At 29.1% G+C, this 27,157-nt stretch overlaps 2 protein-coding genes across 4 annotated transcripts in view; one reads left to right on the top strand and one right to left on the bottom strand.

The window, feature by feature from the left end:
* The window catches only part of Cda5 (Chitin deacetylase-like 5), a 29,120-nt gene extending 20,695 nt beyond the window's left edge, over positions 1 to 8,425 (top strand). For 2 of the 3 annotated variants that reach the window (XM_035084107.1, XM_035084108.1), the window contains exons 4-16: positions 481 to 760; positions 2,558 to 2,616; positions 2,710 to 2,843; positions 3,000 to 3,196; positions 3,282 to 3,334; positions 3,873 to 4,007; positions 4,431 to 4,469; positions 4,584 to 4,777; positions 6,709 to 6,934; positions 7,297 to 7,426; positions 7,598 to 7,905; positions 7,977 to 8,175; positions 8,267 to 8,425. In XM_035084107.1, the coding sequence (XP_034939998.1) occupies positions 481 to 760; positions 2,558 to 2,616; positions 2,710 to 2,843; positions 3,000 to 3,196; positions 3,282 to 3,334; positions 3,873 to 4,007; positions 4,431 to 4,469; positions 4,584 to 4,777; positions 6,709 to 6,934; positions 7,297 to 7,426; positions 7,598 to 7,905; positions 7,977 to 8,175; positions 8,267 to 8,425 (2,113 nt within the window). The other variant, XM_035084105.1, reaches the window with a different exon arrangement.
* A 6,876-nt stretch (positions 8,426 to 15,301) lies between these two features.
* hb (hunchback) lies at positions 15,302 to 20,958 on the bottom strand. The gene is made up of 4 exons (XM_035084137.1): positions 20,655 to 20,958; positions 17,961 to 18,156; positions 17,364 to 17,746; positions 15,302 to 17,242 (listed from the first exon to the last, which is right to left on the bottom strand). Exons 2-4 carry the CDS (start codon positions 18,105 to 18,107, stop codon positions 15,607 to 15,609), a joined length of 2,166 nt encoding a protein of 721 aa, XP_034940028.1. The 5' UTR covers positions 18,108 to 18,156; positions 20,655 to 20,958; the 3' UTR covers positions 15,302 to 15,606.
* Positions 20,959 to 27,157: the final 6,199 nt, after the last annotated feature.

The following is a 27,157-nucleotide window of genomic DNA, read 5'->3' as shown; positions in this document are numbered from 1 at the left end:
TAATATTACAAGAGTAAACATTTATTGAGTAATTTTCTCAGTAAAAATTTATTATAGCTCTCACGTGAAGAAATATATAGTAAGTAGTTTCTCATAATACATTTTTCATTAAAGTTTAAAACGTTATTAAATAATGATTGATTACTTAAGGGTTCAGAGAAATAAGTAGACTTGAATTGATTAAGGTGTAGTATAGGTTGTCAACAGATCATTTATTTTTTCCTTAATTTTAAATAATGAACAAAAGATTATTTAAATATTATTATAATTAATTATAATAATTGAGTCAATTTTATAATAATTAATAATACACAAAATCTAATTATAAAAAAAAAATATTTTTTAACACTGATTTAAATACTTGGGAAAAAGGTATTTTTTACAAGAAATAATTATTATCCATGTCAATAAGTGTATAAATGTTTCATTTTTTTATTTATAAAATATTATAACATGAGTATTGATAATAATCTTATTCAGGGCTGCTAAAGCAGAGTCTCAACAACGTCAAGCACACCAACGTCAACCTGTCCAACGAACACAGGTTCAAGTAACATCACCATCACCACCTATTTCTCAAATAACAGATCGTCATTCGCGTCATCGACAACAAACATCACAACGAACCTATACTGACGATGAATACGAGCCAGCGTCAGAGATCGAGAGTGATCGTCAGCAACGAGTATATCGTGGACAGCCTTCAACAATTGGTCAAGTGCAACGAGATCGAGATGGCCTCAGGAGGAATATCATTTCAGTAAGTTCAACGAATCCGTCTCACCCTGCTTCCATCACAACTCCACCATCCTACGGGGACGATAATGCGGGACACGAGACAGCCACGAGTCAGATGACTACAACAACAGTGACGACAACGACAACTACATCATCGGGATTGAATATCAGTCAAGTGAATGATAAAAAAGATTATGCGATTCATGAAGCAACAAAACGCAACTATGTTATTGTCAGCTCGCCTTCACCCTTCAAACTGCCTCCCAAGGATGATGACCCAATTACATCATCATTAGTTACAACAACTGTCTATTCTATTCAGAATAATCAAGAGTTACAGGTTAACAGGAATCCAAGTACTATTGTCAATTCACCAGTATCAAGTATACTACCACAAACGAATCAAATACCATCAACTTCATCATCTATATTTGATGAGCCAGAGCTCAATGAAATATCAGCAAGTTCTCCAATACCAAGAAAGCGTCCACTTGATGAGTTTGATGATGAGTCTTCTAATGAAAGAGGAAATTACGCCACACTTCCAACGACCATTAAACAACGAATCAAGGCGAGAATTGCTCAAAGAGGAAGAGAAAGGTACCATGGTTTTAATTATGTTACTATGAAGGTCATACGCAAGAGACCAGTAATTGATCGTGATCAGGATGGAAAGGATTCTTTCAAAAATGATGTGACTATTCCACTTATTCGTTCTACAACACCTCTAACTCCTTCAACTACTTCACCAGAGCAACGCAAGAATATTATTTCACCTCAAAAGACATCAGAAATAATTAATCAGTTTGATAATATTATTCCTACAACTCTTAATCCACTTCAGAGAGCATTAATTATCAATCAGCTACAACGAGATCAAGATGACATTGAGGGCAATGAAATCACATCATTAAATACTAAAAAGTTTGGTAAATTGGAATCGAAAAAGAATAACATTAATAATACTGTCAGTAAATTGAGTCAAAGTGTGAAAAGTTATGTAACTAAACTAGAGTTATTGACTTCACCAACACCTTTTCGTAAATCTACACCGACATCAATAACATCATCAAGCATGGTACGTGAAGACGTTGAGAAGAATGAAATTGTGACATCGAGCACACTTCAATCATCGTTAAATCAAGAAGGAAGCCGACCTGAAAAAAAAGATGTAAGCACAGATACTCCTGTCTCGCGTCAACGTCAACACAATGGACCCAGGAAAACTTCTTCACTCGTAAGTCAAGTCCAACGTTCCTTCATCGGCTCTGACTTCTTCTATCAACTTCTGAAAACCTTCTAAACATCGGCATCAAGATACTCTTGGCAAATATAATTAATCTCAAAATAAACTGTGAATAATTGCCGACGTAATTGATTGTGTCACACCGAAACAAACTCGTCTGGCAAATGTCTCGTGTTTCCTCGATATCAAAACTTCTCTCCAGTATCTAGAAAATAATAAATAATAATAATTATTATTTACAATATTTATCGAATTGAGGAATCAAATATGTGATTGTTTACATTACATTATTGTACTTATAGTCTTCAAGTGGCCATAACTAAATCGAAAAACAACAAACAACCCGTGAAATCGCGTGGATACGTGCGTGACGGTTTACTCCATTTAAGAAGTCATGAAAAAAAGATTAAAAATTTTCTGATCTAATGTATTTATCGCGTCACTTCACTTCCATTATCTTTCATTCTTTCCATACAAGCTAATCTTTTTCTTCAGCCATGAAGGACTTACTTCATGGCTTATATCATCAATTAAATGCCATAATTGAATATGTGTTATTTGCTTTATTTACAGGAGAGGGAAAAAGAAACTTTAGTGAACACTGGTCGGACCCAAACTGACAATCAATACAGGTAAAATATTTTTATTTTTTGATCTAAGTATTGCAAATGTATGTGTAAAAATAAATAAATTGTATTATAAATTATTGTATCTTTTTTTTGCAGATCAATTCAATCTGAAAATCAACGTATTGTTAAAACAACTACACCAGCTCCTGTCATTTCTAAATCTTATTACGATCACGACAGTTATCCTTATTATCTTTATGACGATGACGTGTCCATCTATAAAGACGATGGTTTGTAGCTCAATTTATTCATCATTACAGTCACGTATTTATTATACATGCAATGTTTGTATATAATTTATTAGCACAACATAAAAGACAGAAAAAAAAATAAATTAAGTAAGACGAAAGCTTATTTAAATATTACAATGATAATTATTTTCACAGATTATGCACAATATACTATTAATCAATCAATCCCACTTCCGCCTCCTCAACAACAAAATGTACGAATTGCTGAAGTAACACCTAATTCAAAACCAACATACACACAAAAAACTAAAAAAGTTCCTGTCAATGATGCTGATAAATATAATTACAATTCAGAAGTAACTGCCTCTGATTATGATATTTATGATACTCAAGTGAGCTAACGAAAATTATTATTATTATTATTGTTACTAAATCATGTAAATGTATTTATATGTTAATTAATCTTATTTTTTTTAGGGCCATCTAAATAAGAATAAGTTCCATATCAACGATAATCCACAAACCTACAGGTAATAAATACATGATTACTCTCTAAAAAGAAATTACTTTACTAATTCCAAGTGAGTATTTACTATTTGTACCATTGCTCAGTGACGCAATGGGAAATAGTAAAATTTCACTGATTGAACCTGTTAAATAATACTTTACTAGTTAAATTAGTCAATTAATACCCATCGAACCAGTAAATTCTATTAATCGGACTAGTGAATAAGAAGATATAGATGATTAGAGATTGAATTCATTCATTCTTATTTATTTAATTTAAAAATATTAAAATTTTTTAATCATATTTACATCCTTATCAAGATTTTTATTAATTTAATTAGTAAACGGGCTCGAAATAATTAATTTTCCAGTAAAATTATAGCTAACAGGTTGAATCAGTGAAATGTTTACTAATTCAATTTTAGAGAGTAACAAGTAGTTACATGACTTGACATTAGTTGGACATGACTTACCTAAAAGCGAGTTATTTAAAAAAAAAATCTATGCTACAGAAGTAATAATCATGCATGTAAATAATTGGTTGACTTGATGATTATACAGAACAAATGGACTTAGTCATCCAGTGGTTCATGTGACAACACCAAATGCCATTGTTGATGCTTATGTACCACTTACCACTACAACACCGTTACCACCAACTACTACCGCTCGTCCTTATTCTGTAACTGTTCCAAGGTGCGTAATATGATCCTCATTAATTTCTAGATGCTCCACTATTGTTGTAAAATCAAATCACAACTAACAATTATTTGTCCTTGATTATTATTCAAATATTCATTAGAAAAAATTAACAAAATAAACCTTAGCTGATTGCAATAAAAATATGCAGAATTTTTTTTCTGTGTATTATAAATAATAAACAAACTCGTAGGTTTTAACAATAATAATAGTAATAATATATTAATTTAATTTTGAAATTATTCTCTCTTATTCACCACGACCAAGACCTAATTTTATAGATATACACGCAACTACTTGCTGACTATAACGAAATCAAAGTTTGCTCTCTTTTATTCACTTTCACCCTAATAAGTATACGAATACGCTTTCGTTCTTAGTCGGAAGTCGTAAGTTTTAATTTTAAATTTTTTTTTCAAGTCGAGGTAGACCACACATTAATCGAGGAACAGCACCACCGTAAGTTTAATTACACATATATTGATTTATTTTTTAATATTTATCACTGTTAAATAATCTCTAGAGAATATGAATACAATTTTTTATATAATAATTTTTTTATTTTTTTATTAGACGATTACGACCAACGTTGAAACCATCCACTGAAGTTGTAGCTAAAGCCCAAGAGTACATTGACATCTACAGGTATCCACCATCAAGACCTGAACCTATTTATCCAACTCCTCAAGTCGATAAGCCTGCAGCTAAATGTCGTAAAGATGTTTGTCTGCTTCCGGATTGTAGTTGTGGAGGAGCTGATATACCAGGTAAGATGTGTTTAATTAAAGCCTTTATTTTTATTTGATTTACAGGTGATGATTAGACGACATAATGATTTAATTTTATTTAAATGAAAGTAGCTTTTTATAAAAACATCCAACAGGAATTGTAAAGAATGACAATTATGTAATATCGATACGAAAAAAAATTTTAAGTCACTCAAAAAAATTATTTAATAATTTTCGTGAAAGTAAATATGTTAATACTTTTTTTTTCGTAAAAGTATTACATCATAATTAGCTATACTAACTTCTATTCTATTGAATTTTAATTGGCTTTAAAAAATTAAGTAACGATAAGCAGACAAGTTTTTTTTTCTAAATTTCAACGTGAAAAAAAAAAATGTTATATGTCTATCATGAGATTATTTTTATTCGAATTGACATAAAATAGATTTTATTTTTAAAAATTATCTATTATTTGAGTATTTTTTGTCATTAACATAAAGATATACATGAGAGTATTAATAGACTGATTAATATATATTATCCTTACATTACAAAACAAGCAATGTGTTTCGTTAGATGAATAAAATTAATGTTGTAATCATCAATTAGAAAACATTTAAACATATTTTGCTTGTAATACAGTTAATTATTGATTGATCTTTTTTTTTGGTTAATTATTCATGACATTAATGTGATGACTAACAAGTACGACTTTCATTAAATAGTACAAAAGATACTCCAAAAATAGCAAGTGATGAACTGTCTCTGATTGTCAATTGTATAGGATGTCAATGTCTCATTCGAATGCTCGGAATACTTTCACCAATTCTAATGTTATACATGTACGCATTGTACTCAACGTATACTTGAAAGTGAAATAGATCCTTGTATAATAAGTACGAATATACTGAATATTCACGTTAATGTTCATCGCACGCGCCTGTGAACATTCTCAAGCGTATTAAATTCAATTAAATTATTTCAATAGCTTTAATTTTACTCTATATTTACTTTTTTATTATCTCATTCTCTTCAATAGTTGGTAATGTTCATTTTTTCTCATACTTCCGTTCAAAGTTAAAGTTTGCTCGTCTGCATAAAAAAAAATTGCGTGTGCGCATGCGCAGACGGGTATATCTTATTTTCTGCGAGAGAGATAACGTCACTTTTCCAACCTCAAAATAGACAAACTTTAATTTTGGACGGAGATGTGATTAAAAATAATATATTGGCCATAGAAGCAAAGTAAAATAACCTTACCTGGATATTTGCAATTTTTTAACCGGGTCAGAATATCATACTTTGCTCCCTTGGTTAATAATTAACTATTTCCAGCTTACCCAAATTCAAAAAGACAATTATTATTAATATTCAAGAATTGTTTTTGAATTTTTTATTTATAATTTCGTAGAGGAATTAAATCTTGATATATTTCATTGTTAATTTTGATATTCTTTTAATTTATTATTTATCAAAAGTAAAATCTATTTCTATAAAAATGACAATATATTCAGGTGGAATACCGGTAGAACAAACACCACAAATAGTACTTTTAACATTCGACGATGCTGTAAATGATCTTAATAAACAACTTTATGAAGATTTATTCGAACGAGGACGAAAAAATCCAAATGGGTGTCCAATCTCAGCGACATTTTATGTGTCGCATGAGTGGACAGATTATTGTCAAGTTCAAAACCTTTATGCTGATGGACATGAGCTTGCCTCTCATACAGTCTCGTAAGTCGCAAAGAAATGCGAGAGTTTCGAGGCTTTGAGATTCTATTACCAACAATTATTAATATTTATTATCACAATGGGTCTTTTTCTATCTAATAATTATTTTAACATTTTATTTATTATTACCAATTAATTTAATCTAATTACTAACGAGTTTATTATCTTTTCTCTATCACCTTCAACACACAATACCTATCTATCACACGTATCCTTTCCTTGTCCTCTAACAGGAGACTATTTGCCTGAGGAAATACCCCAAATCGTCTTGCTGACATTTGACGATTCTGTAAATGATCTCAACAAAGGCCTTTACGCTGATCTCTTTGAGAAAGGACGAAAAAACCCTAACGGCTGTCCTATCTCCGCGACCTTCTACGTATCACATGAATGGACTGACTACAGCCAAGTACAAAATCTTTATGCTGCTGGTCATGAGATTGCTTCTCACACGGTGTCGTAAGTACTCTTTCCATCCTCATTTAATCATTTATTAATTTACCATCCATTTTCAATTATTTTTTTTTTTTTACAAATATTTCATTCTTATGACTCGGGTCATTTCTTTTATTTTATATGTTCAACTTTCTTATCACATATTACTAATAAGTTATTAACTTTTGGTACTAATAAAAATACATTATCTTCAAATGTTGTGTTCTTTCAAACTATTATATTATTCTATTGTCTGATGATTTTTCTTTTCAATCAATCTTTTTTTTTTTTTTTGAATCAAATAGCCTCGTACTCCAAAAATATAATTATATTGTCTAGTTATATGAAAGAAAAGAACTTTTAATAATGATTTATAAAATCTATAGACATAGCTTTGGTGAACAGTTCTCGGCTAAAAAGTGGGCCAGGGAAGTTGCTGGTCAACGAGAAATTCTTGCTGCTTATGGCGGTGTCAAGTTAGAAGATGTTAGAGGAATGAGAGCTCCTTTCTTATCTGTAAGTTACTTCATGTTACACTCATTGATTTGATCATTATTTTTTTTTCTCTATTTCATTGATGATTTATTTAAATCTGTAATTAATTAAATATTCCATTAATTCAAGAAGGAATTGATATTATTTGTGTTAAAAAGAGTAATCATTAATATTTAATTGTTTTTTTAATAGGTTGGAGGTAATAATATGTTCAAAATGTTGTGGGAAACAAACTTCACATATGATTCTTCGATGCCAATTTATGAAAATCGACCACCAAGTTGGCCATACACTTTAGATTATAAGTTATTCCATGACTGTATGATTCCTCCTTGTCCAACTCGATCTTATCCTGGACTTTGGGAAGTTCCTATGGTGATGTGGCAAGATCTTAATGGTGGACGATGCTCTATGGGTGATGCATGCAGTAATCCACCAACTGCTGATGGTGTTTATAAGATGCTCATTAAAAACTTTGAAAGGCATTACACTACCAACAGGTAAAGCACATTTGAATTTAAATGATAACTAAATTATAAGATAAGTATAACTAAAGTTTAATTTATTACAGGGCACCATTCGGTCTATTTTATCATGCTGCATGGTTCACCCAAGCTCATCATAAAGAAGGATTTATTTCCTTCTTGGATACTATTGCTGCCATGGACGATGTTTGGATTGTAACCAATTGGCAAGCAATCCAATGGGTTAGAAATCCAACACCATTAGCTTTGTTAGATACATTTGAGCCATTTGGCTGCAATTATCAGGTAAATAAATACTTACAGTAATGGAAAAAAAAAAATAATTAAGTGATTTTAATTAAATTAAAATTGATAACAATTTATTTTTAATCTACAGGATAGACCGAAAAAATGTAATAATGCAAAGGTTTGCAATCTTTGGCACAAAAGTGGTGTAAGATATATGAAGACGTGCCAAGCTTGCCCGGACATTTATCCTTGGACGGGTAAAACTGGAATACGCAGTAGTCGTATTGATAATGATATTGAAAATTGAAATAATAAAATAAAATACTCTAAAGGAAAAAAGTAAACTTAAATAAGAGATCATTTAAATATATGAAATGAGAATTAAATCAACCCACCAGCAATTTATTTACTTAAAGATCTTTTATGATCCTAATTAGAATACTGTATATTTTATATCTGTCTATATTTACGTATTTAAGCACGTAATTATTAAATGAGTATTGAATAAATAAGTCTCAATATAGACTTACTGAATATCAGTTAATTATTTTTCTAAATGCTGGATTACAGCCGGATACGTCAACATAGTAGTTTAAATTCTTCTTATGCTTCGAACTGAGGATACTATTTTATGTATCGAAAACTCGAGTATTAATGAACTAAAAAATGACAAAATTTTAGTAATAAAATAAAATGATTTAATAATTGTAAAACTTTTGAAATATTTATTATTGTTGCAAATATTTGCGATATTATTGTACAACAATTTGCTCAAATAATGTAACAGGATTGTTTTGTAATAATTGGTTTAAAAAAATTAATAATTGTTATTAAATTTAATATCTCAGAATCAATCGAAGTTTGAAAAGTGAGATTTTTTGATGTATTCGGTATTAAATAATAAATAAATAAATAAAACTAAATTTACAGTGATCATGTACATAAAATTAATAGACGTAATTGTGTTATAGACGATGATAATGAAAGAAAAATATATATAATATATAACCATGGATGTACATGATCAGAATAAATCGATCTGATGATGAATAAAATTCACAGATACTTGAGTATTGGTCTGGTTAATGCACATACAATGAAAGTGAATATTGAATTGTATTTTTTTATTAAGTGCGTCGTGTCAGTGCGATGTATTTTTAGTTAAATAATCGAAAGCTTCGCTGTCTATAATAAAATATCTATAAATTGTACTATCAACTTTTTTTATTTTTACATCTAAGTGCAATTATAACCAAGTAAATTAATACTATATTTTATGCTTAATTAATTAAATTAATTAAAATGAAAATTATAAAACATTGTCAATCTAATATTTTCATGATTCAAGTCTTACTTAATTAACCTGAATCCTTGATCCGATATTTTAAAGATTTTTTTGATCTATATTTAATATATTTAATTAATTATGTTATGTTTTTTCTTTATAAATTAATGGGGGAAATCGACATTAAAAACTAAAAGCTCTGCTCACAAAAATCATTTCTGTTTAAATTCATTTTTATAAAAATTATTTTTTAATCAAGAGATTATTGTGTATATGGCACGATGTTGAGTGATGTTTTTTTTCCCATGTATGCCAATAGTTGTATTATAAATAAATAAAGATAATAATGAATTTTCGAAGATACTAGACAGTTTTATGATGACATAAAGAAGTATGGAAGTGAAATCAGGTCTTAGAGATTTCCTTTAGCATCGAGAAAATAAAATTCAAACTACTTTCTTTCTATGTTAAATAGTCAACTATCGTAGAAAGAAATCTGACCAAACAATCTGATTTTCGAAAATAAGCATATTTTTGGAAAAAAAATTTACTTAATTAATTAAAAATAGAACAAACAACTGGGTTGGAGATTTTTTATTTAATAACTTCAGCATTTATTATATTTTCGAATTTTTTAATTCAACGTCCGAAAGATCAATTCTTCTCTGAAGCTGGGCTCTAGTCAATAAGGTGTCTGATTCCTTCTATCGAAATATATAGGATCGTAGTTTTCTAGTTTTTCCGTCAATTCATGTTTGTACTTGAAAATTTTGATCTCACTTGAGTTACAGAGGCTCAAAGTTGGAAGATGGACAATTATTTCACGATTTTTCTAGCTTCTGACCTCTGTAACTCGTACAAAAATGGTCTGACAATGATTTTTAAGGAGTATTTAAAAATGTCAGAATCTTAACTAAACATACATGTCCATAAAAAATGTTTAAAAAATTTTTTTCACCTTTAAAATTGCAAAAATAGACAAAAAGTCGCACATTTTCAGGGAGTTTCCTAAGTATTTTGACAATTTTAAGGGTGAAAGGAGGTTTTTAGACATTTTTTATGAATATGTCTTTTTAGCTAAGATTCTGAAGTTTTCAAATACCTCTCAAAAATCATAATCGAACTATTTTTTTACGAGTTATAGATGCTCAAAGTCGAAGGATGGATGATTTTTCGACCCTTACTCTCACTTTTGACCTTTATAACTCGTTAAGAAATTATCCGATTATGATTTTTGAGAGGTATTTGAAAACTTCAGAATCTTAGCTAAAGATACGTATTCATAAAAAATGTTTTAAAAATTTCCTTCACCCTTAAAATTGTCAAAATACTTAGGAAACTCCCTTAAAAAGTGTAACTTTTTTGCTATTTTTGCGATTTTGAGGGTGATGTAAATTTTTTTTACGTTTTTTATCAAATTGTATGTTTAGTTTAGATTCTGAGGCATCTAATACGACCTTAAAAAGCTTTTTTGGACTAACCGTTTTGGAGTTATTAAGGCTCAAAGTCTTGCCGATTCTTAAGGGTGTGAAATGTACTATTTCGTCATACCTGCATGGAAAGTTCAACCCCTCTCCAATGGAAAAGTGAACTTTCCGTGCGGGTATAACGAAAATGAATTTTCGTCATACCCGCCCTAGAGAAGACCATTAGACTAGCTTAAACCACGTGTTTACTACCCTCGCCTTCGGCTCGGGTTGTAATTTTACACGTGGTTTGAGCTAGACTACTTTCCCTCCCTAGGTGTGAAATGTACTATTTCGTAGTGACGCAGTGACGAAATACCGCATTTCCAAGCATCAAAACGTAGAAAATAAACCTTCGATCATTGAGATCGGAGGAATTTTCTTTCCAACTTTGAAAAATGGCAAGTAATCATATTTATGCTTGGATCATAAAATTATGGATGTCGTTAGGAAGATCTTGATGAGACGATTCCAAAACAGTGCCTCTTGACTTTGATTGGTTGAAGAAATCATGAGATATTCGTGGAAAACTGTAAAACATGAAAATATGCATAACTTCTATGCAAATAATGCTACGGGGTTAATCGAGGGCTCATATGATAGATCGGGACCTAAGTAAAAAATTCGATCCCCCCTATAGGATATCCCCGTCAAAAATGCCGTATCTCGCTTAGTTTCCGAGTTATGAGCGTTTAAAGGTTTTCTTATGTTTTGCTTCAGCATAACTTTGATTTCTGCTTATAACTCATGATCTATGAGACTTACATAGACAATGAGCATATCAACAGATTCGTGAGAGTGAGAGCTTTCGATTGCACTCCTCAAAATTATGATCCGAGCATAATCTATGCTAAAATTGGAGCTCGTTTTAATTTCATTCGATTTTGAGCAATCATGAAGTACTTTGAAAAGAGATCAAGAAAGACCAAGCTCTGAAGGTATATGCTCAACTTCTATGCTAATGATGCTACGGGGATGATCGAGGGCGCATATGAGAGATCAGGACCTGAGTAAAAAAATCGATCCCCCCTATAGGATATCCCCGTCAAAAATGCCGTATCTCGCATAGTTTTCGAGTTATGAGCGTTTAAAGATTTTCTTATGTTTTGCTTCAGCATAACTTTGATTTGTGCCAATAACTCATGATTTATGGGACGTACATAGACAGTGAGCATATCAATAGATTCGTGAGAGTGAGAGCTTTTGATTGCACCCCTCAAAATTATGATCCGAGCATAATTTATGCTAAAATTCGAGCTCGTTTTAATTTTGTTCTACTTTAGGGGTGAGGAAATGGATTTCGAAGATTTCTGATATTATATTGCATTTTTTGGAGTTGATTTTTTAGTTGAAACACCTATTTTTTTTTTTCAGCGCTAAAAAATGTGGTGTCATATCAGAAATCTTTGAAATCTATTTCCTTACCCCTAAAATAGAACAAAATTTATACCGACTCGATTTTAAGCATAAATTATGCTCGAATCATAATTTTGAGGGATGCAATCGAAAGCTCTCACTCTCACGAATCTATTGATATGCTCATTGTCTATGTAAGTCTCATAGATCATGAGTTATTAGCAGAAATCAAAGTTATGCTGAAGCAAAACATAAGAAAACCTTCAAACGCTCATAACTCGGAAACTAAGCGAGATACGGCATTTTTGACGGGGATATCCTATAGGGGGGATCGATTTTTTTACTTAGGTCCTAATCTTTCATATGAGCCCTCGATCAACCCCGTAACATCATTAGCATAGAAGTTATGATTATTCCTATTAGGTATTGCTTTTTTTTGTAAATATCTTGTGATCTCAGTGACTGATTTCGATGTTTGACTACTCGTTTTCTTCGTCTTCATGCCGAGAAATTTAGTATCTCATTCAAAATCTAAAAAATTAATTTATTGGCTCTAAAAATAGCTTGAAATCAAAAATTCTTGTATTTTTCGCCTGATTTATAAGTGCGGAAGATAGGGATTGTGCTTTCTTGCCAATTTCTTGAACTCGCAATCTTTTCTCTAATAACGAAAACGGCGATGGATAGATATATATTCTGTACTCTGTCTTGCTTGGAGTTGATGATTTGGAAATTTGGAAATTTTTTAATGCCCTAAGACTTCCTTTTTTTAGCACATCTTCGAAAATTATCATTTTCCGAACGATCTCCCTGTTACCTACTAAACTTCAGTTGACATTGAGCTTCGACCTTTCACCGCACAACGCGAGGGCGTAAAGTCAATGTCGTAATGCTGATGTTTGAATTGTTTTTATCATGGTATTTCACTTACCTTACGAAAACTACATTATCGACAGTAGGATTAGAAGGAACGTACAAAAATGGCGCTAGTGGTGAAATTCAGTTTGCTCTTTTTTTCGATAGATCTAAAAAATTAAAAAGACTAAAGTATGTGTTGGTTATTCATGGAGATTGTGAATAAAGGTCTAACTAACGGATAAATAATTATTATAAAATAATAACCCTACATTACATTGAATTCTTAATCATTCCTTAGTCTCCGAATTAATCTTAATGTCGACTTCGTACATTTAATTTTTGCACATACTATTTATTACTATCTAATATTATTTGAATTCTAAGTACAGATTATAATCTGCTAATTTATGTTGAAGTTTATAATTAATAATTTTAAGTAAGTTAATTATTAAATTTATTTTTCTTAATCTATATATCTATGGCGTCTATTTTTTTGTGATGCATATGTGGATATAATGAAGGAAAAAATTAAGGATGTAAATATTGGAAAGGAAAAATTTTCATATTACTTACAACTAAAAATTAAACATAGAAACAGAGAATTTTTTTTTCTTTTTTTATTTTATTACAACTTTGTTTATACAGTTATTAACAAAGTTCCGGACACAAAATAGTTTACTGAAATTAATGGAAGTTACAGAATCATAATCAATTAATACCGACTTTTCTTTACCATTGGCTTCTATAATAAGGAAAAATTCATTCATACATTTTTCGAGTAATTAAAAAAAAGTAATTATTTCTTCGAGTTCATGAAAACGTATTACTTAAATAATAACTATCAATAATAATAATAACTAAAAATGCAAAGAAAAAAAATTATTTACACATTGATTAAATTACACAATAAATGTAATTATTTTCTCGTATAAATAAACTTACATCTATAAGTAAAGAGTAATTATTTACACATTAATTAACCTATCCAAAAAGATAAGTAATTCCTTATTTTCAATGAAGACTTAACTAAAAATGAAAAAAAATTATTTACATGTTCACTAACTTATACAAAAAAGTAAATATTCTCTTGAATTAATAAACTTCCATTCAAGAATAAAAAAAAAAATTGCTGGATGATCAATATCAATCATCCTTTTGAAAAGTCGGTATTGCAAATTTTGTTTGAAAAATTGTTTAAGGCTCAATGGTGTTGATGTTATAAAAAAGTTATTTCATGATACGTTTTCACTCTTAATATGAGATTTATAGTCACTCGAAAAATAGAGTTCATTATCAAAATGTTTTATTCATATTTCGATTAAATATTGAATAATAATAATAATAATAATATATAAACGTTTTTTTTTTTAGCAAAATGAAGTATTGGACTTGCTGCAAATTTTATTCTCATTACTGAAAGATTATCATACAATCTTAAATACATTATTTCAGAAAATTATTTCAATTATCAGCCCAATACACTCAATTTCACTTAATATACAAAATCATTGTTCATCGATTTAGATGTACAAAATATGATAAATAATATTTTTAATTTACGTGTGATTATTAGCTGGAAAAATATTATATTATTTAGTACTAATGTATTTGTAATTAATTCATCAATGATATTAAAATATATATATATATATATATATTGTTCTTTATATCTAAATCTTTTGTATAAACAATCTATATTAAGTCATAGTTTATATGATATTAAATAATGGAATGTACTTTTTTAAATCATTATCTCTCATCATAAATTTATCTCTTATATTAATAAGACTATAGTAATGGGTAATTTTATATTCTTTAAATTATTTTAAATTTTTTGTTTTTTTTTTATTTATTTTTTTTTGTTTTTTTTTAATAATAATGTTTACTTATATTTTAGAATTTAAACCTCCACCTAATGTTACGGGAAAAAAGCAAATTATCAATGATGATTATGTAATTAGAACCAAATAATTAATGATAAACTACTAGGATAATGTATATACATAAATCAACAAAGAAACTGCTTTATAATATGTAAAGTTATCATAAATTATTTCTTTGGCAAATAATTTGGTAAAAGAATCGATAAATTATTTATGAAAAAGATCATTCAATTTTAATTGTATAAAAATAGTACTTCAAATAATTTCAATTGTATCAATAGAAATTAATGGAAATTAATGAATCAATCATTAATATTATCCATTCAAATAATAATTGTATGTACAAAAAATAATCATAATAATAATTATTACGATAAAATATTTTTTTTTATATCGAATTGAATCACGAAATAAATGAAAAAAATCAGCAATGACTCATGTAATTTATCTATAATATCGTCAAATACTGAAATTATTTATGAAATTGCACCCTGAAGATACTCAAATCGTTTACCCATTACATGACTAGTAATATCAACCATATTTTATCATATATCAAATTCTTATGAATTTTCTCTCTATGTAATAAGTAAATTATTTACAATTATTCAAGGCACCATTGATGAAAAAAATTTACAAATTATGTATGTTTTGAGCGAGCAATGTGAAGGAAGAATGAAACTTTATCTTCAGATTGATGACCACACATATTGCAAGTGAATGGATTTTGATAGCCGTGATAACCCATATGCACGGTATACATAACTTCATTACCAAATGAAATTTCGCAAAATTGACAAAAGAATTCATCATTACTTACAAGTGGTGTGGTGCTTTCGGTGTTTGGTTCTTGTTGTTGGCTAGTAGACGGCACTTCGTCTGGAACTGCCCAGCTGGTGGATGGTTGAGGAGAGAAAGTATCATAATAATTTCTCTGACTTTGTTGTTCAGCATCTCTGACAACCAATTTGACGGCCTTGCCCTTACGCCGACTAGTTCCAGATGCTTTTCTAGGACCTGTGGTTGCAGCAGTGGTAGGTGCATCAACCACTTCTTGTTCCTGAATCTCTTCATTATGATCTTGACTACTATTTGAATCATTACTGTCATTACTTGAAGTTTCAGGTTTACTAAGATCCAATGGTGTAGTTCTTTCTTCAGATACCGTCTCAGGAGTCACTGGAGGAGAAGGCATCATTCTAAGCCTTTCGTTGATGACAGCAATAGTTGTTGGTACATCAGCCGGTGTAGCAGATACGTTGTTAAAATTAAGCTTGTTCGAGGATGAAGAACCATCGTGATCATTCTGTTTTTCATGTATAATTGCTTTAGCATATTGAGCACAAAATTCCTGACGAATTTGTTCCAACTGTGCTTCGGTAGTCTCATTGTTGACTCCAAAGAAACTTCTCATCGAAGGATTGGCATGAAGCAGTTGACTATACTGTAATGCCACGAGAGGATTGATTTCCCCTCGACTTGTAGATGGAAGATTCATAAGTGGAGACATTTGAGGTGGAGTAATAATTTGATAATCATTTTGTTCATAAACTGGACTTTGATTTTCAAAACCTCTTGATGTCGATGGTTCATCCAATTGTGAAGTTTGAGTCCTTTGCCTTGGTCCACGTCTACTTCCATAAATATCAACGATTGGGTATGGATTGGGTGTTCCATCAGCATTAAGTACTGCGCCGGGTAGATGAACATTTTTTCGTAAATGAAGTTTTAATGAGTGAAGATACTTAGTTATGTAACTGCAAGTAGCACAACTATATTGATAAATATTTGAGTGTGATTTTAAATGACTGTTCAACATTGATTTGTTGACACAAGCATAACTGCATTTATCGCATTTAAATGGCTTGGAACCAGTATGATTGCGCATATGATATTCAAGATGATGCTTATATTCAGTGACAAAAGGACAGATCTGGCACTGAAGTAATTTTTCTGCTTTAATATGATCACGATGGTGATTCCAAAATTCATATTTAGTTAAACATTTATAAGTGCATTGTTTGCACCGAAGGATTTTGATTTTTCCTTGAGCATTTATACGAGGGATACAGATACCTGGTTCATCAATGCTGTTGAATTCAAATTTCGCATACTGTGATAGATCAACTTGAGAAGGAGATACCCAAAGGCCTTCAGAACCATATGGACTTGCTGTTTTAGATGAAGTGGTAGATCGAGCAGGATTTGGAAGCTTTCCAGAACATTGTGGCGTATTTGTAACATAGTGATTGATGATGTGGTCATTGAACGCAATTCTGTAAAACAATAAAAAATAAATCATTACTAGGACTGTTATGATAAAGAAAAATTTAATTTTGATGATAAAATGTTTAACAATAAAATCTTGAATTACAATAAAAAAAAAATAGTACATACTTGCTATTTGTTTTATAGGAGCAGCCGTCTAATGGGCATTCAAGTGTATCTTGTGCTTCAGGAAGCTGATTGTTGCTTTGTCCTTCGCTAGATGTAGTGTCCATTGTTTTATCTCCTTTTGAACTACGTCCTTTTTTACTTTTAACTGGTAGCGTAGCATTTGAAAAATCCATAGGAACATCAGGGTTTTGGGAAGCATCTTGTTGAGCATATTGGGTATAGGCCATAGATGGTCCAGGATTGGAATCATGTGAAGCAGCACTATCTGGAGACAAGCTACCATTGTTGGTTGATGATCTGTGACTGTCTGGTGATGTTGCATCACTAAAGTGATCTGGTGATACCCCAGAATCATTAGTTTTATCATCAGCCGGCTCTTCTTTCTGTAACAGAACATTAAAATTTACATTCTATATTTGTACATAGATAGTAAAAAAAATAAAAATTGTTGAGAATGATAAGTATAAGTTTGAGGGAATAGAAGGGATGAATAAAAAAAACTTGGCGTTCGGATTGGTGGGGTAACAGGATAAAAAAAAAGATGGAATGGTGATAGTATACGAGGGACATTGAAGCCAGGGCGGCGATTATGCTTACCACTACGCTCGTATCAATGATTCCCCAATCAGATGAGCTTGAAAAGCAGAGGGGATGTCTCTCCTCCACGGCATTGGGCTGCTGCTGTTCTGGCCGATGGTTTGGTGTTAGAACCATGGCTTCTGGTACTTGCCAATTGTCTCTCATTTTTACTCCTTCTTCGCTTTTTTGCAAATTTCACTTTCTGTTCTTTTTCCTATAAATTAAATTGATTTATTTAGATAAATATTTCATTCAGATATCATCATTTGAATTATAATAAATAAAATTATTATTAAAAATAATAAATAAATAAATAATGAAAAATTTTTTTTAATTTTTAATTGAATTCAAAAAATCAAAAATCGAAATATATAGAAATAGAATGGAATATTTCTGTCATATATCTCATTTTTTATGCAGATGTTTGAATATCAATTTAAATTTCCTTTGCCAGGTGGACACGGAAAAGGGTTTTATCGTTTTCTCATGCTATTATTCGTGATTCTATTGTAACCAGATTATTCTTTTTCTAAAGTATAAAAATGTAAAAAAAGGAAAAAATTTCTAGTAATAGAATTCAGAGAAATATAACACAAGTTTTCATACGTCGATTTTGTTAGATTTTTTGATTTTAAAAAGAAGAAGAAAAAAAAACGATAGACCAGAAAAATACACATAAATTCAAAGAAAAAAAAATACTACAAAAAAGGGGTGGGGTTTTGCACGTTTTTTTCATGAGGCCTAAGAATGAGACAAGACTTTTACCCTCTTCCTTTTCTCTCTCTTTATGTACCCTTGGAAGTTTCGGCTTGGAGACCACAAGGGGATTCATTTATTCAAGTGGAGCAACAACACATCAAGGACCTCTATCTATAATGTATTTTCAACAGACCCGCATATTTTGCAAACACATTTTCCTTTTTCTCAGCCCTTTTACCTTCTTGCCAATTTTTTATTGTTCTTCAGAAAATTTTTAACATCCGAGATATTAAAAAAATCACGTTCAGAGAAAGTTATGAATATTCTTAAAAAATTATTATTATTATTAAATCTTTTGAACTTTAATTATTTAATGATTAATTTTTTTTTTCAATTTTTATTTGAATTGAAAATAAATTTGAAAATTTTATTCATTATAAAAAATTGATGAAAAAAAAATAATTAATTATTAACATTGAAATAATTATTTTAATATAAAATAATCTAGTGTAATAAAGGAACTTTTAATCACTAATAATGAATAAATTTTTCTGATCATATTAATCTCTAAAAGACGAAATCGAGAAAGAAAGAGAAAATTCAAGACAAAGCAGTCTAATGTTGCTAATTTTTTATTGTTCTTTAGAAAATTTTTTAACATCCAAGATATTAAAGAAATCACGTTCAAAGAAAATTATGAATATTCTTAAAAAAAATTATTATTATTATTATTAAATATTTGAACTTCAATTATTTAATGATTAATTCAATTTTTATTTGAATTGAAAATAAATTTGAAAATTTTATTAATTATAAAAAATTCATGAAAAAAATAATAATTAATTATTAACATTAAAATAATTATTTTAATATAAAACATTGAAATAATTATTTCAATATAAAATAATCTAGTGTAATAAAGTAACTTTTAATCACTAATAATGAATAAATTTTTCCGATCATATTAATCTCTAAAAGACGAAATCAAGGAAGAAAAAAAAATAAAAACAAAGCAGTCTAATGTTTGCTGATTTCTCTAAGTTCCTTTGTACTTCTCAAAAAAAAAAGTAAATAAACCGAAAAAATAAACTAACGTACAAAAGTATTTATTCTTATCATCTAGACAGATGAAAAAAAAAAGTCGAATAAATGACAAACAAAGACAGATATATCGAAAATAATTCATGCCCTTAACAGTAGTTTTTATGCAGTGGGTGATGGTGTACGGAGAAACAAAGGAAAAAAAAAGAACAACGTACAAGTACAATTTATCTTCTTTTTTCCCAACAATAGTCGCCAATTTCATTGGATAATGATAATCACTCCTCAACTGCCCTTCTCGATTAACTGATCGATTTTTCCAAACTCATCTACTCTATCCTCCTTCTATTTCTTTTCTTCCTTCCAAACATTCCCCTTAATATCAACCGTGCAAAAAAAGACATTGATATCTACATTTCTTTCCGTCATTTTTCATCATATTTTTTATTCAATTAATTAATTATTTATTCAACAAAATTTAATTCCCAATGGATAAATATTTCAAAATAAATTTGGACAACAAAATAAAATAATACAAATTCAATTGACTCGACAATTATTTATCGTAAGAAAATATTAAATAAAATAAACATCAACTTCAAATTAATTATTGTTTTTAACTTTGAAAAAAAATTGTTTCGTTTAATAAACTCTAACAAGTGAATGATGAATGTTTAAAACGACCAGAGGATTATAATAAATTCGTTCGAAATATTCAGTTTTCAGAATAGAGAGGCAAAAAAAAAACAAAAAACAAGTTATCAGTATGAAACTTTTCCTGGCAATCCACGTGTGTGATGATTGGTATGATGATAAATAGAAGTGAATGAAAATTGAAAACATAACAAAAACTAGCCGGTACAAGTTATAATAATTTTCTTTGAAAGTATCAAAAGCAAATGAAATGAAGTAAATGATGATAAATAAAAATAAAACAATATTATAAGTAAAATAGAAATATAACAAATATACCTTTGATTTCAAGAACAGCACTGGATTCTCACTTACTCCAAAAGGTTGCGTTGATGAATCTTGGATCCGATGAAAAACTTCACAAAACAATTGTAAGTTTATTCACAATAATTATTCAAGATCAATTGTTTATTCATCAACTAAAGTTTATAAGTCACCACAGAAACACTTATAACTTGAACTGATTGTTGAGCTTATGTCAAATATGATTAGACTTCACTCAAAGTTAGGGCACTAGAGGCAACTACGACCGATTGTATTTGGGTTCAGGACCCAACTGACCCACGTTGAGTTTGAACCTCAAGTGATAGACCACCAGCCAATATTTGGGGGATTTGCGATGGAGGCAGTCACCCTAGTTCCCCACCCTTCCTAAAGGGCCAATCAGGAAGATGCTATTGGTGAACTTGTCGAGTTTTGGCAACTGCTTCATTCCCCCTCCTTATTCCAACAACCTTTTTCTCAAGACAATACGCTTTTTACTTATTGTCTATCTCTCTTGTACATACCAGCACTCTCATCAGACTATCTTCTTTTTTGCATACATTTTTCGCTACTCCAAAGAGACCATACTTGTACATCTCTATCAGATGAGAAGAAAAAAAATGATTTCAAATGATGGTTAATATGAAAATTCGCGCTTTTGTTTATTCAATTGATAGTATTCGAACATATTATCAATCTAAATAAATAAGTAAACTCTATTTATTTTTTCTTTTTTTTTCTTTCATTTTACTAGCATTAGCAAGATGAGTAAATTCATTTAAAGTTGTGGAAATCAATCAAAGCAATAGGAAATTTATCTTCCTTTGTATTTTCATTTATTTAATATAGATTTGATTGGTGATTGATTAGTAGAATGATGTTAAAAGCTTTACAATTATTTTGTTATAATAATAACAATAATTATTATTGAAAGATATTATTATTAACGTCATTATTGTTATAATTAAAAAAATAATTTAAAAAAAGAATCAATTGATGAGTTTTCATGCTTTTCTTTTATTGTAAAATATAAAATTCATTTAAAAATGTTTATTATATTTATTATTATTAAAATGGAGTCGACAATTAATTGCAATGTAGTGAAAAAAATTTTATTTCCTGTTTGAGTATATTTTAGTTGCACTCATGAGGGGAAAAGTCAAATGAAAGACATTAGATGTGTTCTTGCTTTACTTGGGAAAACCCCCTGCGATAGAATTCATCCACATTTCCGCATAAAAGTGTACGTATATGTGGTGGATGTGTAGTATGTATTTTTTTTTTGTTGTCTGTTTCCTTGGAGAATAGCAAAATCAGGATGTCTTTGCTATTGCTCTCCATAGTGTCTACCACCCTCTTGTGTAGCTTCACCATTTTTATTTTATTTTTTTCTCCTATCTTTGTTTCTTATATCCCTATGTACAGTTGACCCCTCAACTAAAATCCCACCGCGAAGCCTCACACAGTCACAGATGAATGAAATGGAGTTTACGTCGATTTATTCATTTTCATTATCATGGAAAAAATCAAATATTAATATTATAATTCAAACAACTCCAAGATAATTTTTTTAGTTTATTCATTTATAATACATTTTTTATAACTGATTATCTATAACTATTATTTATTACTTAGGATTTTTATAATATTATTTATATTTATTAATATAAATATAAATTATAAATGAAATGTTTATTATTTTAAACTATTATTTCAATTTTTACTTTTAATATTCCTTAGAGAAGATAAAAGAAAAAATCTCTAGAAATGAATTTCCCGCAGAATTGAATGTTTAGTGCATTAAAAAAAATTAAATATTAATATTATAATTCAAACTACTCCGAAATAATTTTTTTAGTTGATTCAATGATTTATTTATAATAAATTTTTTTATGATAAATTTCTTGAAACTGTTTTTTTAAAACTGAATATTTATTATTCATTATTCTTATAATATTAATTATATTTATTAATATAAATATAAATTATAAATTAAATGTTTATTATTATAAATTATTATTTACAATCATTTTTAATTTTTACTTTCAATATTCCTCAAAGAAAATAAAAGAAAAATTTCTAGAACTGAATTTCCCACAGAATTGAATGTTTAGTGCATTAAAGGATTATTTTAAAAAAAAAACATCCTGGCGACACTTTTTTCAGGAGTCTAGTCACCACATTTATTACATACCCGAAACTCTTTTTTATCAAAAATAATTTTTTGTTCAAAAAATATATCTAAAGATTTTGAATATTAGTTTACTTTAAGGATTTGCATGCCACAGGAAATACAAAAGTACAGGTCACGTAATAAACTTTCTTTTCACAGTTTCACACCAAAGAAAAAATATAAGAAACCAAAAGAGAAAGTGAGTTGAAACAAAATTTGATTGAAAAATATTAATCAACCCTTTATCCTGGAGAAATGGTTTGAAGATTTTCTCTGGAAGAAAGAAAAGATTTTCTAATCTCTTCGACCTTTACACTATCAACTTTTGTTCGGAAGATAAATTATCATCCTTCGTCAATTCCTTCCCATCAAACACATTTATGACACTCTAAAACTGTGGGATGTGAAGGTCACAAGTTATATGCGAATTTAACATTATATTACTTTTCTGTCGTCGAAGACCTTGTCAAAAAATAGGCGTTACTTGGGTTATGGCTTTCTTTTCATTTCTGTTCATCAAATCTGGGTCTTTCGAAAGGGTCTCTTAGTTTTGTGCAAGTCCTTTCGCACCTTCGTTGCAAGTTTTAGGTATCCTTAAACATTCTTAAAATTCTCTAACTGTCATAAATAGTCAACCAAGTGAGGAGATTATTTATAAACAAGTTACAAGTCACTTAGTTAAGTTTCAAATAAAGCATTCCATGTCAATATATTTTATTCGACATTCACTTTTACAACTTAATATTTATTTCTTTACTGCATAATATTCAGTGAAAAAATTAAAATTTTGTTGAGAGATATTCATTTTCTGAAATAATATTAAGAAGAAGTATTTTTTTTAATTAAATTTTATTTAAAAATTATATTTTATTAAAAATGTATATAATTATATGATTGACTGTATGAATATGTATTTAATTATATATTTTTATACTTGATGATACTAGATTTAACCGGATAATTATATTTTTAAAATAACATGTATTTATTCCTATGCAGGAATAGAAATTTTCTAACAGAGATATACAGGGTGACAAAAATCCAATTTCAATGTGCTTCCTCTCGACAAAAGCAATCCTATCTCATGCTTCAGTTCTTTCGTTCAATAGTTTATACTTGACATTTTTTTTTCTCAATAATAAATTAATCAAACGCTGAACGAATGACTGGTACAGCAATGAAAAATAATAAATTCTTACAATTGTATTGATGGTCAAGTATTGACAGAACAGACGAAAAAGCAGTTGCACTGAAATAAATTCATAGTTTTAGGAACAATACTGTACCTCTGAGATTAATTATCTTATTAGATACATGCACGGATTATCTAGTTAGTTGATTAGCGGTATTTCGAATAGTTATTTTCGCAGTTATTTTAAATACTATTTTTTTATTATTGTTTAAAAATTAAAAAAAAATATAAAATAATACAATTTTGGCAGCAAATGTTTTTATAATAATGAATCAGAGCAGAAACTCAGTGGTTGTTTCTTGTTAATATGAACATTTGATTTTTTTCCAACAGTCAATTTATTCTAAAGTTTATAATTAACCATTTCAGGTAATTTAGTTATTTAATTTACTCTCTTCGAATCTTTACATACAATTATAAATAAACTATTTTTATACCAATGAAAAACTTTTATAAAAACGTTCTCACAACTACAGGTTTTTCCAGTGTCATACATCAACGAGAGAAAGTAATATTTCAAAAATATTTATGCATATAAAACAATTAAAATTAAAATTTTTTTTTGCTCAGTATATTACTCTCCATTGTATGGAAAAATAGAGCAAGACGACCTTTAAGAAATATTGAGTAACATTAAAATTACTTACGGGGCGGAGCACTGCAAATGTAGGACGAAAAATTTTGACTGATTTTCTCAAAGGGCTTATGGTAAAAATACCGCAATAAAGGAGGGTAACATTTGAAGTCAAGTACATTTTCGCCATAAATGACCAAAAATGAAGGAGTGCAGGTCAAATTCATCCACTTCTGTAGGCCACAGTAGTATACCTTTGAAGGCATACCATCATTGTACGCAATACCTTGACCGTATGGTCAATTTTGCCTGTTCTTGACAATAAACACCTGTGACATGGTGTAGAAACTAAACCATCAGTTAATACTGATCCTAATTATGATGTTTGTTTTCATTTTATTGCTGTATCATAAAAAAATATATCATCCGAAGAAATTTGCTTACAATTGCTGTTCTAGGAAAAAACCTGTAAAGTTGAAGCATTTCAGTAGTTGAAAAATATGATGAAAACCAACAACAGAACAATAATTCATAGACTCTGAAGATAATAAATAATAAACAAGAACAGATGTTGTTTAGCAACTACTTCTTGCTCGTGTCTGAAATGCCTTCATTGTGTTGGCCTTAATGCGGGTTGCATCTTTTTTTCTCTAAAGCAAAAATAAGGTATTAAAGAAAGCGCAAATAGGCTAGATAAGTCTACTTTAATGTGACTAGCTACCATGGAAAGACGAATAATATAATTGACTCCATCTATTTTTCATTATCAAAGGTGCAATTACACTCTAGACATAACTCAATAGTTGGAATTCATCAAGTGATCAGAAGATGCATGAATTGTTTATTAGTTCATTCTTAATCTTGATTTAAAGGGACTTAAGATACATTAGAAAATTTAAGCCAATATGTCGAAAGGGTCTATTATACCTTCGTTGAGTTACCTAACCTAACCTAACCTTTCTTATTGTACTTCAAAATTCTCCAACGTACATCCTACTACAACAATAACCACAAGACAATGTTTTATTTTACTCTTAAACACTTCTTCCCAGATTATTTTAAATTCCAGGTCAATAGGGAAATTTGGCAAATTGTTTTCTGACTTCTGACTAAATGGCTTTTTCTACTTTATTCCTCATTTTCGTCTTAAACTCCTTAATCCGGTTAAACCGTATACCCCTATAATATTTTATACACTTTCTTAATACAGAAATATTTTCTTTTTTTTTTGCGTGCAAGTTTTAAAATGGAATATGGCGTGAATTAGAGAAAAGTAAAATAAAAATAATTTTAAATTTAATGAGCTAAATGAAAACAAAAAACCATAACAAAACTATCTATTTAGATATCTTACTTAACTCATTACTTTTCTATCGGATATTCCTGTACTTTTAGATAATTGTAAGATAGGTTATCGATTGTTAATGTGTAGAAAGCTATTACAAGTCCAGTTTTGAACTGTTTAAACTGATTTACAAGCAATCATTTTTATTTCATCAGATTAATTAGTAATTACTTAGAAAAATGAAAAGAATTTTTAAACCTGATGTCATGATTTTTATTTTTTAAATCATTCGTAAATGTTTTTATCACTAGTAATATTACATTGTTATCTATCAGCTACTTTGTATTCATCATTTATCTTGATTATCTATTTTACATTTAAAATAATTATTCGTCTCAATTCCTTTTTTTATGTATTATTTTACGTTTCAATATAATAACAAAAATTATATTATATTTTATAGGAAAATGTGTGGGTTTTCTTCCAAAAATTTATCTCATTTCGTTTACTTTAGTAAAAGGGGTTGGCTACAGCTGTTTAAACGCCACCCTTGTGTACACCCACTCTTTTTTTTCTCCATGATGATGCTGTTGTCAGCTTTTTTCAGGTAAAATGTGTAGCACGAGATGTTTGACAATGAAATTGACTATTTTCTGATGAATTTTTACGGTTCATTGTGGATACAGTTTATCGATCGTACTAGGGTACAGCACATGCATGAATTGGTTTGTGGATAAAAGAAAAATAAGTGTAGAAAATGGAATAGAAGGGTTCAATTTGCGTTTTCATATATTCACAGCTTGTGATAAATATCACGCTTCAGCTTGGATTTCTAGTCTAACAAAGATAGTAGTATGGGAAAAGTATGACTGGGGGTTCTAATAAAGATACATTCTATAAGAAAACGAACTGCCACGTGCCACTTTGCCAATCATTCTGTTTGAGGTATTTCGATTGCTCTAGGCTGTGTCAAAAAAAAAATATCCAGGACCCTTTGGAATAAAATTATTATAATACTTTATATTAAATATGCACACTAGCTTTCTGCATATTAATTAATATATTTTTTCAATCTATTATATATTTATTTATTTTATTATTTATTTCTTCAATTTAATTAATGTAATTTCATTCAATTTTTATGCATTATTTTAACACAATAATATATATATTATTATTTAACTGAAATAATAATTTTATTATAATTCACCGCAAATTTTTATTCATTTTAAAAAATTTATAACATTGTCAAGAATTAAAAATAAATATAAAAAATCATGGATCCAATTACCTA

This window comes from Chelonus insularis, unplaced genomic scaffold (genome assembly GCF_013357705.1).
Source record: "Chelonus insularis isolate UGA/USDA-ARS -01 unplaced genomic scaffold, ASM1335770v1 contig_383_pilon, whole genome shotgun sequence".
NCBI classification, from domain to species: domain Eukaryota; kingdom Metazoa; phylum Arthropoda; class Insecta; order Hymenoptera; family Braconidae; genus Chelonus; species Chelonus insularis.
Note: the sequence above shows the minus strand (reverse complement) of the source record. Positions and strands in the feature narration are given on the sequence as shown.

What these genes read in the sequence shown, in the direction of transcription:
- hb (XM_035084137.1), bottom strand. Translation starts at nt 18,107, where the DNA reads ATGAGAGACAATTGGCAAGTACCAGAAGCCATGGTTCTAACACCAAAC. An exon ending in TCATTGATACGAGCGTAGTG is followed by an intron (nt 17,747 to 17,960) that starts GTAAGCATAATC and finishes GTTCTGTTACAG; the next exon opens with AAAGAAGAGCCGGCTGATGA. An exon ending in TCCTATAAAACAAATAGCAA is followed by an intron (nt 17,243 to 17,363) that starts GTATGTACTATT and finishes ATTGTTTTACAG; the next exon opens with AATTGCGTTCAATGACCACA.